Here is a 13,704-nt window from a genome sequence, read left to right on the forward strand (position 1 = left end):
ACGCAGTCTAGCTGGCTGGCTGTTTTTGTCTTCCTTTTCTTGGTCTTTAGCCTTTTTATGAGATCATCTTTTCAAAGTTAATTATTAATTTCCCGTTGTAATGCTTCCTCTCCTATATGATGAAGAACTAGAAAGAGTAGTTTGAAAATTTTTATATTTCAGACAATGAAAAAGTATTTTCCTTATTTATTTTTCTTTCTTTCTTTTTTTTTTTTTTTTTTTTTGAGACAGGATCTCACTCTGTTGCCCGGGCTAGAGTTCCATAGCGTCAGTCTAGTGTGTGTGTGGATATATGTATTTTTTTAGTTGACCAGCTAATTTCTTTCTATTTTTTTTTTTAGTAGAGACAGGGTCTTGCTCTTGCTCAGGCTGGTCTCGAACTCCTGAGCTCAAATGATCTGCCCACCTTGGCCTCTCAGAGTGCTGGGATTATAGGCATGAGCCACCGGGCCTGGTCCCATTTTTCTTCCATTTTTATGAGGACAAATATTAAATTCTCATTTTTTTCTTTATGTTTTTTATCTCCTCCTAGCTCTATAAGATTTGTGTAAGGTGTAAAATATGTATATGGAACACTGTTTATTTTTAATAATAGCACAAATCATAATGTTGCTTTAACTTTTATAGGTATTGGAGTTAATAACTGGACCAATGGAAAACTGTTATAGCCATCTTGTTCAGGAATTCACCAAGGGAATCCACACTTTGTTTCTCTCTTTGATTGGCTTAAAGGTATTTCTTAAGATATTTCAATCTTATTACTGTTACCTGAGATAATAAATGTTAAAAAGTTATACAAACTTATAAAATGTTAAAAAAAAATGTTAACTTCTAATCTGATGTGGAAAAGAACAGTCTATGACATGACAAATCTTGAGTCTAGATTTATATGTATGCTTTTAATCCTTTGAGTTACAAGACATGTGAAAAGTCAAATGATAACCAGCATCTGTCACAAGTACAAGTACTGAATGTCTAGCGACTCTGTTTCCTTTAGAGCAACCGGCCCGATCTCTCCTGTCGAGCACTAGAGCTCTCACGGGGCGGATGAGAAACGCTCATCAAGGACACCAGGGGTTGTGCAGATGCGCTGCGCAGCCACGCCAATCACTAGGGCTGATTTTCATAGCCACGCCCATCACTAGGGCTGATTTTCATAGCTACGCCCATCACTAGGGCTGATTTTCATAGCTACGCCCATCACCAGGGCTGATTTTCATAGCCACACCCGTCACTAGGGCTGATTTTCATAGCCACACCCATCACTAGGGCTGATTTTCATAGCCATGCCCACCACTAGGGCTGATTTTCGTGGCCATGCCCACCACCAGGGCTGATTTTCATAGCTACACCCACCACCAGGGCTGATTTTCATAGCTACGCCCATCACCAGGGCTGATTTTCATAGTCACGCCCATCACTGGGGCTGATTTTTCATAGCCACACCCATCACTAGGGCTGATTTTCATAGCCATGTCCACCACTAGGGCTGATTTTCATGGCCACGCCCATCACTAGGGCTGATTTTCATAGCCATGTCCACCACCAGGGCTGATTTTCATAGCTACGCCCATCACCAGGGCTGATTTTCATAGCTACGCCCATCACCAGGGCTGATTTTCATAGTTACGCCCATCACCAGGGCTGATTTTCATAGCCACGCCCATCACTAGGGCTGATTTTCGGGGTAGGGCTTCTATTGTGCACGTGCTTAGACATCCTGCTAGGGCTTATTTTATGGGTAGGTCTTATTTTCGGGGAAACAGCATTGCTTTAGCAGGTAGGGGAGCACAGTAGGAAAATGTTCTCTTCCCTGGAGACCAGAGCAGTCAGAGCAACAGGGAGATGAGGGAATGAGGTGGCCGCAGGGTGTGGCCCAGCCACGTGGAGCAGTTGACTCCACTGCACCACTGCTTCATTCGAATCCCGTTTTACCAAATGGAGGGGAGCAGCGAGACATGCAGGTAACAGCTGGCTCAGGAGCTGAGCGGGTGGGCAGCTGGCATCCAAGCCTGCCCATAGAGGGCAGGACTCAGGCCGCCAGGTCCAGTCCCGAGGGGGCCAGGCCAGGGCTCCTCCTCCGCCTGGGGGCGGCGGCCACAGCAAGGCTGCAGTGGAGGAAGGGGGCTGGAATTCTAGACAAGGTCAGTAGCCAGGGAAATCTTTAGGGTTGGAACTGAAGCAAGAGTCAAGTCCTCTGGACAGGAACTACCCGGTGGGATAGAGTTGAGAGGGAAGAAGGCAAGATCTGTGGCCTGGTCGCGCAAGGTCTGGAGTTCGAGACCAGCCTGAGCAAGAGCGAGACCCCGTCTCTACTAAAAACAGAAAGAAATTAATTGGCCAACTAATATATATAGAAAAAATCAGGCCGGGCGCAGTGGCGCATGCCTGTAGTCCTAGCATTCTGGGAGGCCGAGGCAGGAGGATCACTTGGTCAGTTCGAGACCAGCCTGAGCAAGAGCGAGGCCCCATCTCCACTTAAAAATAGAAATTAGCTGGATGACTAAAAATATATAGAAAAAAACAACAACAGAGCACAGTCTTGGAGATATTATGAGAAATTATTCAAAGACCTATTCAAAAGAGAATATTCAAAGGAGAAATGAAAAATATGTACGTGTTTTCATAAAAAGCATGAATATAGTAACTAACTTCTCCCTTAAACGTTCTGTTGTTCATTTTAAATTGCTGTTATAAAATGTATGCAACTGTGTAGGTTTTGTGCTAATTCTTTATTGAAATAGCTTTGAGGTGTGGAAAGGAGCCCTCATCTTGGTTACTGTGCATTCAGAGTGATGCCTTGAATTAAGAGCATGCTCCAATGGTGTCCTGAATTGTTTCAGATTGCAACAAGCCTCGGTGACATCTATCAATTTATGAATGGTACGTTGTTTGGTGTTCAGCAAAAGGTTTTATTGAAAGAAAAAAGTCTGTGGGAAGTCACTGTTGAATCACTTAGATACCTGACAGAGAAAGGACTCCTGCAAAAAGACTCTATTCATAAGTCTGAAGAAGAGGCCCAGTGTAGTTTTCATATTACAAAGTTGGGACGAGCTTCTTTTAAGGGTAAGAGTTTGCCTACACCTCATTATTAATCTGGGAAAATACATTGGGGGGAAAAAATAGAAACGAAATTATTCTTTCTTTAAATCGGATTTGTAATTTTATATTAATAACATTAATCTTATTTTATGAGCTGATAAACTATTTCAACTTTGAAAGTTGAAAATGCTTTGAATTTTATGCAGTTAAAATACTGCAGAAGCACGTAGAGAAAAAGATGGGCATCAGTCCTTCATAGTCTTTGACTGCAGCAGCCATACAAATTTTAATATCCTACCAAGGATAAATAACACTTTGGTATACATCTTTCCAGACCTTTTTTGTATATTTTGTGTATATGCATAAAGCATGCATATATACAGTTTGAAGTTTTTTTTTTTTTTTTTTTTTTTTTTTTTTTTTGAGACAGAGTCTCGCTTTGTTGCCCAGGCTAGAGTGAGTGCCGTGGCGTCCTAGCTCACAGCAACCTCAAACTCCTGGGCTCGAGTGATCCTTCTGCCTCAGCCTCCCGGGTAGCTGGGACTACAGGCATGCGCCACCATGCCCGGCTAATTTTTTATATATATATCAGTTGGCCAATTAATTTCTTTCTATTTATAGTAGAGACGGGGTCTCGCTCTTGCTCAGGCTGGTTTTGAACTCCTGACCTTGAGCAATCCGCCCGCCTCGGCCTCCCAAGAGCTAGGATTACAGGCGTGAGCCACAGCGCCCGGCCTTGAAGTTTTTGTTTTTAAACAAATAATCATTTATATTGTTCTTGAAATTGCTTTTTTCCCCTTAATATTATATCTGAGAGATTGTTCCATGATAGTGAATAAAGAGTTTTCATTCTTAATGGCTGTGTCATAACTTACTTAGTGAAAATTAATACGTATCTATTATTTAACATACCTAAGAACTCAAAATGATGTTAAGGAAATTCCATTCCTCTGCGTTATTAGATAGATGAAAAATAAAAAAGGAAAGAAAAAATATAAAATAAATATAAATAAAAAAGGAAATTCCTATATTTCTGTCCCATTTCTACTCTCTCAGGGGCTACCACTGTGAACAGTTCGATGTATGTTCATCCAAATATTTATGTGCATATGTGTGAGTATATATATATATATGCATATGCACATAGTTGTTTTTTTTAATGAAATCATGGTGTAAATTTTGTTTTGCAGCTTGCCTTTCTCATTTATAAAATATCATGGACATCTTAACAAATCAGTCCCTTTAAATGTATCTCATTTTTCTTTTAATACTATAGTCATCCTTAGTGTGGTTGTACCCTTATTTATTTAACCATTCCCCTATTGATAGACATTTACATTGTTTCTGATTTTTCTCAATTACAAACAAGACTGCATGGACATCTGTATTTATGTATTTTGGGATACATATGGAAATGTTTCTCTGAGTTAGATTCCCAAAAACAGAATAGTTGGGACTGAAAGTATGTACTTACTAAACATTGATGGATACTATCAAAATGGCATTCAGAATAGTTACATAGTAAGAGATTGTGAGGACTTTTTGCTATATTTAGAGGTAATTTCTAAACAAAACTACTTAAAATGACCTCTTTCCCCCTCTGGTAATTTTGAAAGTTGAAATATTTCTATCTTTCTTTTAGGAACTATAGATTTAGCTTATTGTAACGTTCTCTACAAAGACTTAGAGAAAGGTCTGGAAGGACTTGTGCTTGAGAGCCTTTTTCACCTAATCTACCTGACAACCCCCTATGATCTGGTTTCTCAGTGTGAACCTAATTGGATGATATACTTCTGGCAGGTGAGAAGATTTTTCAACTTAGGATACTTAATTTACTAATGATGGTTTGATCTTTGTCAAGTGATTATTCATTTTTTTGTCCTCCATTAAAATATATTTTTAATTGGGTCTTCTTGACCAGCCTTAAAAAATAATAATAATAATTGAGTCTTGTCTCTTTGAGTTTTTAACAATAGTAATATAGCAACAGCATTTTGGTTTGCTTAATGTAAGCACTTTCTGTTAAATATAAACATTTTCATTATCGAAAAAATAAAGGTACAAAACAGAAAAAAGGATTACCCCTGGCCCCGTTCCCCCAAAGATAGCTACTGTTATGATTTGGTGATCACTGCGTTTTGTCATGCCTAAAATGTAAAGAAAATGGTAAAAGCCATCTCTGATGATCGAGAATTTAATTATATGAAAGCTCTATTAGAGTCAAGCATGATAATACACCAAAACTCGTAATGTTAATGCTTGAAAAGGAATAGTTATTTTATAACCATTAGCAAGGTGAAAATTGCCCTACTTACTACAAACCCAATAGACTGTAGCATACAGTCTATTACATTACTACAAACAAGCTAGCTATATGAACACGTATTAGGCAGAAATAGTATATAGCTTTTGATCACAAGAAATTAACTTTCTTTTTAATGTCATATTTTTAAATCACCACTGTAAGTTGTTTTCAGTGGTACCATATCATATAATTAACTTTCAAATCATTTCCCTCTTCTCCCTCCCCTCAGCAATCTCTAGTATTAAACATAATCACATAGCCCATGGAGACCAGTACTTGTGGCCATGCCTCGAAGTAATTCTACTAAAGTATATTATATTCTAACAATGTGTTTTTAAAACTTGCAATATTTGTGAATAAATATTGCAAATAAATAAATGTATGTTGTTTTTTCATATCTTTTAAAATCATGAAAATGCAATATCAAAAGAAATACTAGATTTGGTTCAAATGACAGATTTTTAAAAGTTTGATATTTCCATGTATTTACTCTTTTTCTGTGTAGTTTAGCCAACTCAGTCCAGCAGAACAAAATGTAGCTGCTCTCCTGGGAGTCTCTGAAAGCTTTATCGGGAAGAAAGCCTCAGGTCAAGCCATCAAGAAGGTACCATATCTTTTTTCTTCCTAAATAATGAACTAAGTTCACTCAAGAAAATTAATACGGCCGGGCGCCATGGCTCACGCCTGTAATCCTAGCACTCTGGGAGGCCGAGGTGGGCGGATCGCTCGAGGTCAGGAGTTCAAAACCAGCCTGAGCAAGAGCGAGACCACATCTCTACTATAAATAGAAATTAATTGGCCAACTGATATATATAGAAAAAATTAGCCGGGCGTGGTGGCGCATGCCTGCAGTCCCAGCTACTCGGAAGGCTGAGGCAGGAGGATCGCTTGAGCCCAGGAGTTGGAGGTTGCTGTAAGCAAGGCTGACACCACGGCACTCAATCTAGCCTGGGCAACAAAGCGAGACTCTGTCTCAAAAAAGAAAATTAATACCAATATAGCAGGTATACCTAGTATACCTGGCTGTCCTGTAACACAACTTCATTCAGTGTACCTCTTGTCCAAACTTAATATAACATACATTTTTAGCGTGTCCATTACATTAATTTATTTGGTTGTGTCTTTCTAGAAGGTGGACAAAGACATAGTCAACAGACTCTACCTGTCTTTTGTTCTTTATACGTTGCTCAAAGAGACCAACATTTGGAGTGTGTCTGAAAAATTTAACCTGCCTCGAGGATATGTGCAGAATCTTCTCACCGGAGCTGCCTCATTCTCGTCTTGTGTGTTACATTTCTGCGAGGTGATTCCATTAAATATATGATACGTACTTTGCGCATCGTCTCATTTTAACTGTTACTAAACTTATAAACCAGTTAGTGTATCGTTGTGTTCTTGTTATTGATTTACTCTATTATAAACCACTCAAAATTTACTTAAAATATTTCTAGGCCAGGCGTGGCTCACGCCTGTAATCCTAACACTCTGGGAGGTCGAGGCGGGAGGATCACTCAAGGTCAGGAGTTCGAAACCAGCCTGAGCAAGAGCAAGACCCCATCTCTACTAAAAATAGCAAGAAATTAATTGACCGGCTAATATATATATATATATATATATATATATATATATATATATATATATATACACAAAAAGTTAGCCAGGTGTGGTGGCGCATGCCTATAGTCCCAGCTACTCGGGAGGCTGAGGGAGGAGGATCGCTTGAGCCCAGGAGTTGGAGGTTGCTGTGAGCGAGGCTGACACCACGGCACTCTAGTCTGGGCAATAGAGTGAGACTCTGATTAAAAAGAAAAAAAAAAATATATATATATATATATATACACATACATATATATATGTATATGTGTATATAGTTTGTTTTTATCTGCTTACAAAAGTGCTATATATGTACTCATGGTAAAGATGCAAAAATTACTAAATCAACTAAAACACATAAAGAATAAGTAAAAAGTATCTAGTTAACCCAACTCTTAGAGCCACCATTAATAGTTCTAGGTATTTGGAATTAATTCTTTAAAACAACCTTTCTTGGCCGGGCACAGTGGCTCACGCCTGTCATCCTAGCACTCTGGAAGGCCAAGGCAGGAGGATCACTCGAGGTCAGGAGTTCGAAACCAGCCTGAGCAAGAGCGAGACCCTGTCTCTACTAAAAATAGAAAGAAATTAATTGGCCAACTAAAATATATAGAAAAGATTAGCCGGGCATGGTGGCGCATGCCTGCAGTCCCAGCTGCTCAGGAGGCTGAGGCAGGAGGATAGCTTGAGCCCAGGAGTTGGAGGTTGCTGTGAGCGAGGCAGACGCCACAGCACTCTGGCCCAGGCAACAGAGTGAGACTGTGTCTCAAAAAAAAAACATGAATAGAACTCATCTTACTGACTTATTTTTCAATTTCAATTTTTTTCCTCATCCTAAGACCAGTTGATCAGATTCCTCAGGGTCTCCACCATGTTCCCTCATAATAATCTTGCCTGGAGCCATCTTTCTTCTTGGGCTTAAGTTACAGAATTTACAGAAACAAACATCCTCTCCTGAGTCCCCTACCGCATGAACTAAACTTTGAACTAACTTAAAAAACTTAAATTTTATGTATTTCCTTGTGTCCTGCAGGAACTGGAGGAGTTTTGGGTTTATAGAGCCCTGTTGGTGGAACTGACCAAGAAACTGACGTACTGCGTGAAGGCAGAGCTCGTCCCTCTCATGGAAGTGGCCGGAGTTTTAGAGGTCAGTAGCTTCCCAGTTCCCAGCTGAGGTTATTTCAATGAACACAAAAATCAGGTTTCTACTATTTCGTGAAGTCTTACTGCAGGGCAAGTAATAGGAGAGCCTCATTGCTCACTTGTTGTGGCAGTCTTTTATTTAAAATAAAGTGGCTCAAGCATATTTTCGCTTGCTCATATGTATACTTTTTTTTTGTTTACTTGTGAAAATTGCCAACTTTAAACATATTTCTTTTTCTGCCACTTCTGTTTATTTAAAGGTAAGCAATATTTTCTTGATCACAAATATTTTGTAATGAAACACTCTTTCCTAGGGCTTTGTACGCGCTTGTATAATTATACTGATGGCAATGTAGAGTTTGAATTTCAGTCTGTAAATACTTTTTTGTAAAATAGAAATTTTTATTGCTTAAGAATAAATAAATAAAATAAAATAAGTTGGCTGGGCACAGTGGCTCAAGCCTATAATCCTAGCACTCCAGGAGGCCAACGCGGGCGGATCACTCAAGGTCAGGAGTTCAAGACCAGCCTGAGCAAGAGCGAGACCCCGTCTCTACTAAAAATAGAAATTAATTGGCCAACTAATATATATAGAAAAAATTAGCCGGGCATGGTGGCACATGCCTGTAGTCCCAGCTACCTGGGAGGCTAAGGCAGGAGGATCGCTTGAGCCCAGGAGTTGGAGGTTGCTGTGAGCTAGGCTGATGGCCACGGCACTCTAGCCCTGGCGACAGAGTGAGACTCTATCTCCGAAAACAAAAAAGCCTAAATGCCTTAATGGGTTTCTCATTCCTGACTGCAGCCCATGTAAGTTGACCTAAGTTGCATAGAAAGCTATCTTGCTGTTGGTTTGGAACCACCCAAGTGCATCTTTCGAAATTCATCAGGATTCTAATGTGTTATCTCTTCATATTTATTATCTTAGTTTATTCCTATCCCTTATACGTGAAATATTTTCCTAACCCTTCTGTAACATGCTTAATTTTTTTTTTCTAAGCCCAAATTCTGATCCTGCTGGCTTTTGTAACACTTTCCAGGGTCGAGCAAGACAGCTGTACAACGCAGGTTACAGAAGCTTAACGCACTTAGCCAATGCCAATCCGGAAGTGCTGATAGGGACGATTGACCACTTGTCACGACGCCAGGCCAAGCAAATTGTGTCGTCGGCAAAGGTGAGCAAACAGTTTTTTAACCTTTATAATATTTTGTAGTGTTAGCTCCTTGTACTTTAGACATCAGAACAAAAACGTACACCATTGCATAATAGTTTATTTCCGTAGACAACAAAGCACAGGTGCACAATCTGTGAGCAAAATAGTGCATCAGTTACGACACAGATCTTGTTAAAAAGAGAAAAAGGGCCGGGCGCGGTGGCTCACGCCTGTAATCCTAGCACTCTGGGAGGCCGAGGCGGGCGGATTGCTCGAGGTCAGGAGTTTAAAACCAGCCTGAGCAAGACCCCGTCTCTACCAAAATATAGAAAGAAATTAATTGACCAACTAAAAATATATATACAAAAAAAATTAGCCGGGCATGGTGGCGCATGCCTGTAGTCCCAGCTACTAGGGAGGCTGAGGCAGGAGGATCGCTGCGCCCAGGAGATTGAGGTTGCTGTGAGCCAGGCTGACGCCACGGCACTCACTCTAGCCTGGGCAAGAAAGTGAGACTCTGTCTCAAAAAAAAAAAAAAAAAGAGAAAAAGGACCTCCTAAAAAATAAAGACAATTTTGAAGGTTCTTTGAAATACAGGGAACCCTGGAAGTCATCGAGCTCTGCTTCCTAACACCTTGTTCGCAGAAATCCTTTCCTCGGCATCCCGGACATCTGGTTTTCTCACCTTTGAGCACCTTCCTTGGCGAGGAGCTTACAACATCAGAAATTAAGTTCTGTTTTTGTATGCTGTTAGTGTTACAAAAACCATCCCAATATGCGGAAGTTAAATCTTGCCGCCTTAAAATTTCTACCATTGGCCGGGCGCTGTGGCTCACGCCTGTAATCCTAGCTCTTGGGAGGCCGAGGCGGGCGGATTGCTCAAGGTCAGGAGTTCAAAACCAGCCTGAGCAAGAGCGAGACCCCGTCTCTACTATAAATAGAAAGAAATTAATTGGCCAACTGATATATATATAAAAAAAAAAAATTAGCCGGGCATGGTGGCACATGCCTGTAGTCCCAGCTACCCGGGAGGCTGAGGCAGAAGGATCACTCGAGCCCAGGAGTTTGAGGTTGCTGTGAGCTAGGCTGACGCCACGGCACTCACTCTAGCCTGGGCAACAAAAGCGAGACTCTGTCTCAAAAAAAAAAAAAAAAAATTTCTACCATTGCGTTCCAATACCACCCCTGGAACTAGTGTATTTTTTAATTCATATGGCAGTTTTTTTTTCATATATTTAAAAACAGCCCTCACTGCCCCCAAGGGTTTCTGTTTTCCGCTTTCTTCATCTGCGTTAAATTAATACCTAGTTTTAGGCCATTCGTTGTCCTAGTTACCCTTTGCTGGTCGGAACCCGGTTTGTCATTGCCCTTCTGCTTCCTGTGGGTAAAGCCATCACACAGCAATCAGGATAATTTACTTCTTGATCTCAACTATAGTTGTAAGTCTGAAATAGCTTGGCTCCTCTTAAACTTCGTTGTTACACCCACTATTGCTCATGGAGCACAGAATCAGCTAAAAAGAAAGTTTCCATCCTTCTTTTTTGAATGGCGCTCACATTGCTTATGTTAATTGCTCTTTATGACAGTCCTATGAGATAGGCAATGTCAGTGTCATCCTCAATTTGTATGTGACATCACAAAGACTGACCCGGTCCCATTAGATTAGGAGGTCTTAGCGTGGGGAGGGGCGCAGTTATAGACGTTTCCATTGCCATACACCTAGCACGGGACTCAGCCTATGGTATGTGTTCAATACATATTTGAATAAATAAATAAATGAAACTTAAATAAAGTGATTTACCCAGTGAAATAGTAAGGGGTAGAGCCAAGACTGTGGAGTCACACTGAATATTGTTAAGGATACAAATGGGACTGCAGTTACCATGGCCACAATAAGTGACTTTAAATGAGACCAGTGTGAGCGTAAGCTCACAAAGAGGATTTGTCTTAATTTTCTTTAACCCTACAGGATTCTAATTTGGGGGGGGGGGTTTGGAGGGACAGAGTCTCGCTCTGCTGCCCGGGCTAGAGTGCCAAGGCGTCAACCTAGCTCACAGCAACCTCCAACTCCTGGGCTCAAGCGATCCTCCTGCCTCAGCCTCCCGAGTAGCTGGGACTACAGGCATGCGCCACCACGCCCAGCTAATGTTTTTCTATTTTTAATTGTTTGGCTAATTTCTTTCTATTTATAGTAGAGACGGAGTCTCGCTCTTGCTCAGGCTGGTCTCAAACTCCTGACCTCAAGCGATCCTCCCGCCTCGGCCTCCCAGAGTGCTGGGATGACAGACGTGAACCACCGCGCCCGGCCCAGGATTCCAGATTTTGTCCCTGTTGCCTTTTCCCCTCCCTGCTCAGCTTCCACAGGGCACCGCCCTTTTCACCCGTTCTCTCCCCAAAAGCATCGCCTTTCTAACGTCTTCCTCCTGGAGTGCCACACGCACTGTAGATGCCTCCCTGTAAACAGTGCTTCAATCCTCCGAGATCCCTTTGTCAGTGTTTTTATATGTAGGTAGGCTTTCTGTCTCTGGAGGTGATTTTATTTCATCTTAGACTCTCTGTTTCCCTCTTGTCCGTGTAGTTTTTTTTTTTTTTTTCTCAACCCCACCTTGATCTCTGCAAACACTTGGAATAGGAACTCAAGAAATTGGTTCTGCCTGCCTGAAGTTATGGATTTTTTTAAACAAGTAATTTGAGATTGACGGTGTTCTCTGTATTCTACGAATAATAATGCGGGCACACAGGAGTTCTGTGGTTTACTTACTAGTCTTGCTTTTAGAGGCCGTGTTAGGAGATTTGTTTTACATGATTATCATTACCTCAGCTCCTGGAAAGCTTACCTAACTACATTTTAGTCTCTTTTTTTATAGTTAGTGCTGTGCTTTATCAAATTGGTAGAGTGTGATTTTTCACTTTTATTCTGTTTCAAGATTGTTTCCCCTCTGTGAATTTGCTAAACGTATTATTATAAAAATTTTACGACAGAAGCAGTGCAAATACTTCACCCTTACACATGCAATACGTAGATGCAACAAATGCCAATATTTTATTTATTTTTAGAACAAAGAGGAAAAGTCGTTATTCAGGAAATACTCACTGACATCTTCTATATGCCAGGTTTAGAAATCCTTTTTTTACTCAGTGTTGCTTTTGAAATTAACCATTTCAACTTTAGAAGTTCGGATAAAACTTTTCTTTGAAATACTGGTAGGTTTTTTTAAAGCATACTAAATTTTGAAGAATAATAAAATGCATACATATAAAGGAGACCATTTTCAGGAGCTAATTAAATTTTTTGCAAAATTATAGATTAGAAGTGAATTTTTAAGTGGCTGAGTCTTCAATAAAAAAAAAATCTTTGAGAGTATTAAAGATTTTATTTTTGCTATACTAAATGCAGTGATCAGCTAAAATGGTTTTAACTAAATGCTTTCGCTTCATTTGCTATAATTGCTTGTTCTTAAGTGGCCATTTTTCAATCTCGTTATGAGTTTTAATGTCTAGATTACTGATGTGTAAGGATTCAGGTGTCCAAGAGGTAGTGGTAAAAATGCTGGTGATTCTCTGGCAATGCATATTTTGTCCTTACGTCTTGATTTTTTTTTTTATCGCAGATGCTATTGCATGAAAAAGCAGAGGCTTTGCAGGAAGAAGTGGAAGAATTATTGAGGGTGCCTTCGGACTTCCCGGGTGCTGTGGCCCCTTCCATAGAAAAGGCATGAATTTATCTGTTGAGCATTTCCAAATATGAATTATTTATTGTCCATACATTTTGTTAAAGATTCCTTATACTTTATAAATGAAACAAATATATTTTAAGTATACACTGAGAACTGTGGATAATGTTTGAATATACCTCTCACCCATAATTGCAATAATCTTTCCACTAGTAATCCATCTTTTTCAATGCTTAACACATTATTTCTCTTCTCAAAACTCTATAATGTCCATCACAAAAATGAAATCCACCTGCTTCAGCATATCCCAGCCTACCTTTGTAGCCAGATCTTTTGTTACTCTCTTATCCATCTCTTTCATCAAATTTGATTATTTGAAATCCCCAGAATTTTCCCTGTGATTTTCAAATTCTATATTTCCTAATTGCTTTATGTCATTCCCAGTGCATGAAAATTATCTTTAAAATCTGTCATATACTTCAAAGGTCAAGGAAAAATGCTCAAATGGCCATGCGTGGTGGCTCACGCCTGTAATCCTAGCACTCTGGGAGGCCGAGGTGGGAGTATTGCTCGAGGTCAGGAGTTTGAAACCAGCCTGAGTAAGAGCAAGACCTAGTCTCTACTATAAATAGAAATAAATTAATTGGCCAACTAATATGTATAGAAAAAATTAGCCAGGCATGGTGGCGCATGCCTGTAGTCCAGGTTTTCTGATTCAGGGTCCCGTCTCCTAGCGCCCTGGCTGGGAGCAGGTACCTACGAGAGTTTCGCTGAGTTTTCATGGAAACCTTTAGGG

The 13,704-nt window shown here is 40.2% G+C and overlaps 1 protein-coding gene across 3 annotated transcripts in view; it reads left to right on the forward strand.

The window, feature by feature from the left end:
• The window catches only part of HELQ (helicase, POLQ like), a 29,881-nt gene extending 16,817 nt beyond the window's left edge, over nt 1–13,064 (forward strand). For all 3 annotated transcript variants that reach the window (XM_075998669.1, XM_075998671.1, XM_075998670.1), the window contains 8 exons: nt 628–732; nt 2,844–3,066; nt 4,685–4,842; nt 5,853–5,951; nt 6,477–6,650; nt 7,974–8,087; nt 9,121–9,255; nt 12,846–13,064. In XM_075998669.1, the coding sequence (XP_075854784.1) occupies nt 628–732; nt 2,844–3,066; nt 4,685–4,842; nt 5,853–5,951; nt 6,477–6,650; nt 7,974–8,087; nt 9,121–9,255; nt 12,846–12,953 (1,116 nt within the window). In that variant the 3' untranslated portion in view covers nt 12,954–13,064. The remainder of the gene's footprint in view (nt 1–627; nt 733–2,843; nt 3,067–4,684; nt 4,843–5,852; nt 5,952–6,476; nt 6,651–7,973; nt 8,088–9,120; nt 9,256–12,845) is intronic.
• Nucleotides 13,065–13,704: the final 640 nt, after the last annotated feature.

Source organism: Microcebus murinus, chromosome 29 (assembly GCF_040939455.1).
Source record: "Microcebus murinus isolate Inina chromosome 29, M.murinus_Inina_mat1.0, whole genome shotgun sequence".
Classification (NCBI taxonomy): Eukaryota; Metazoa; Chordata; class Mammalia; order Primates; family Cheirogaleidae; genus Microcebus; species Microcebus murinus.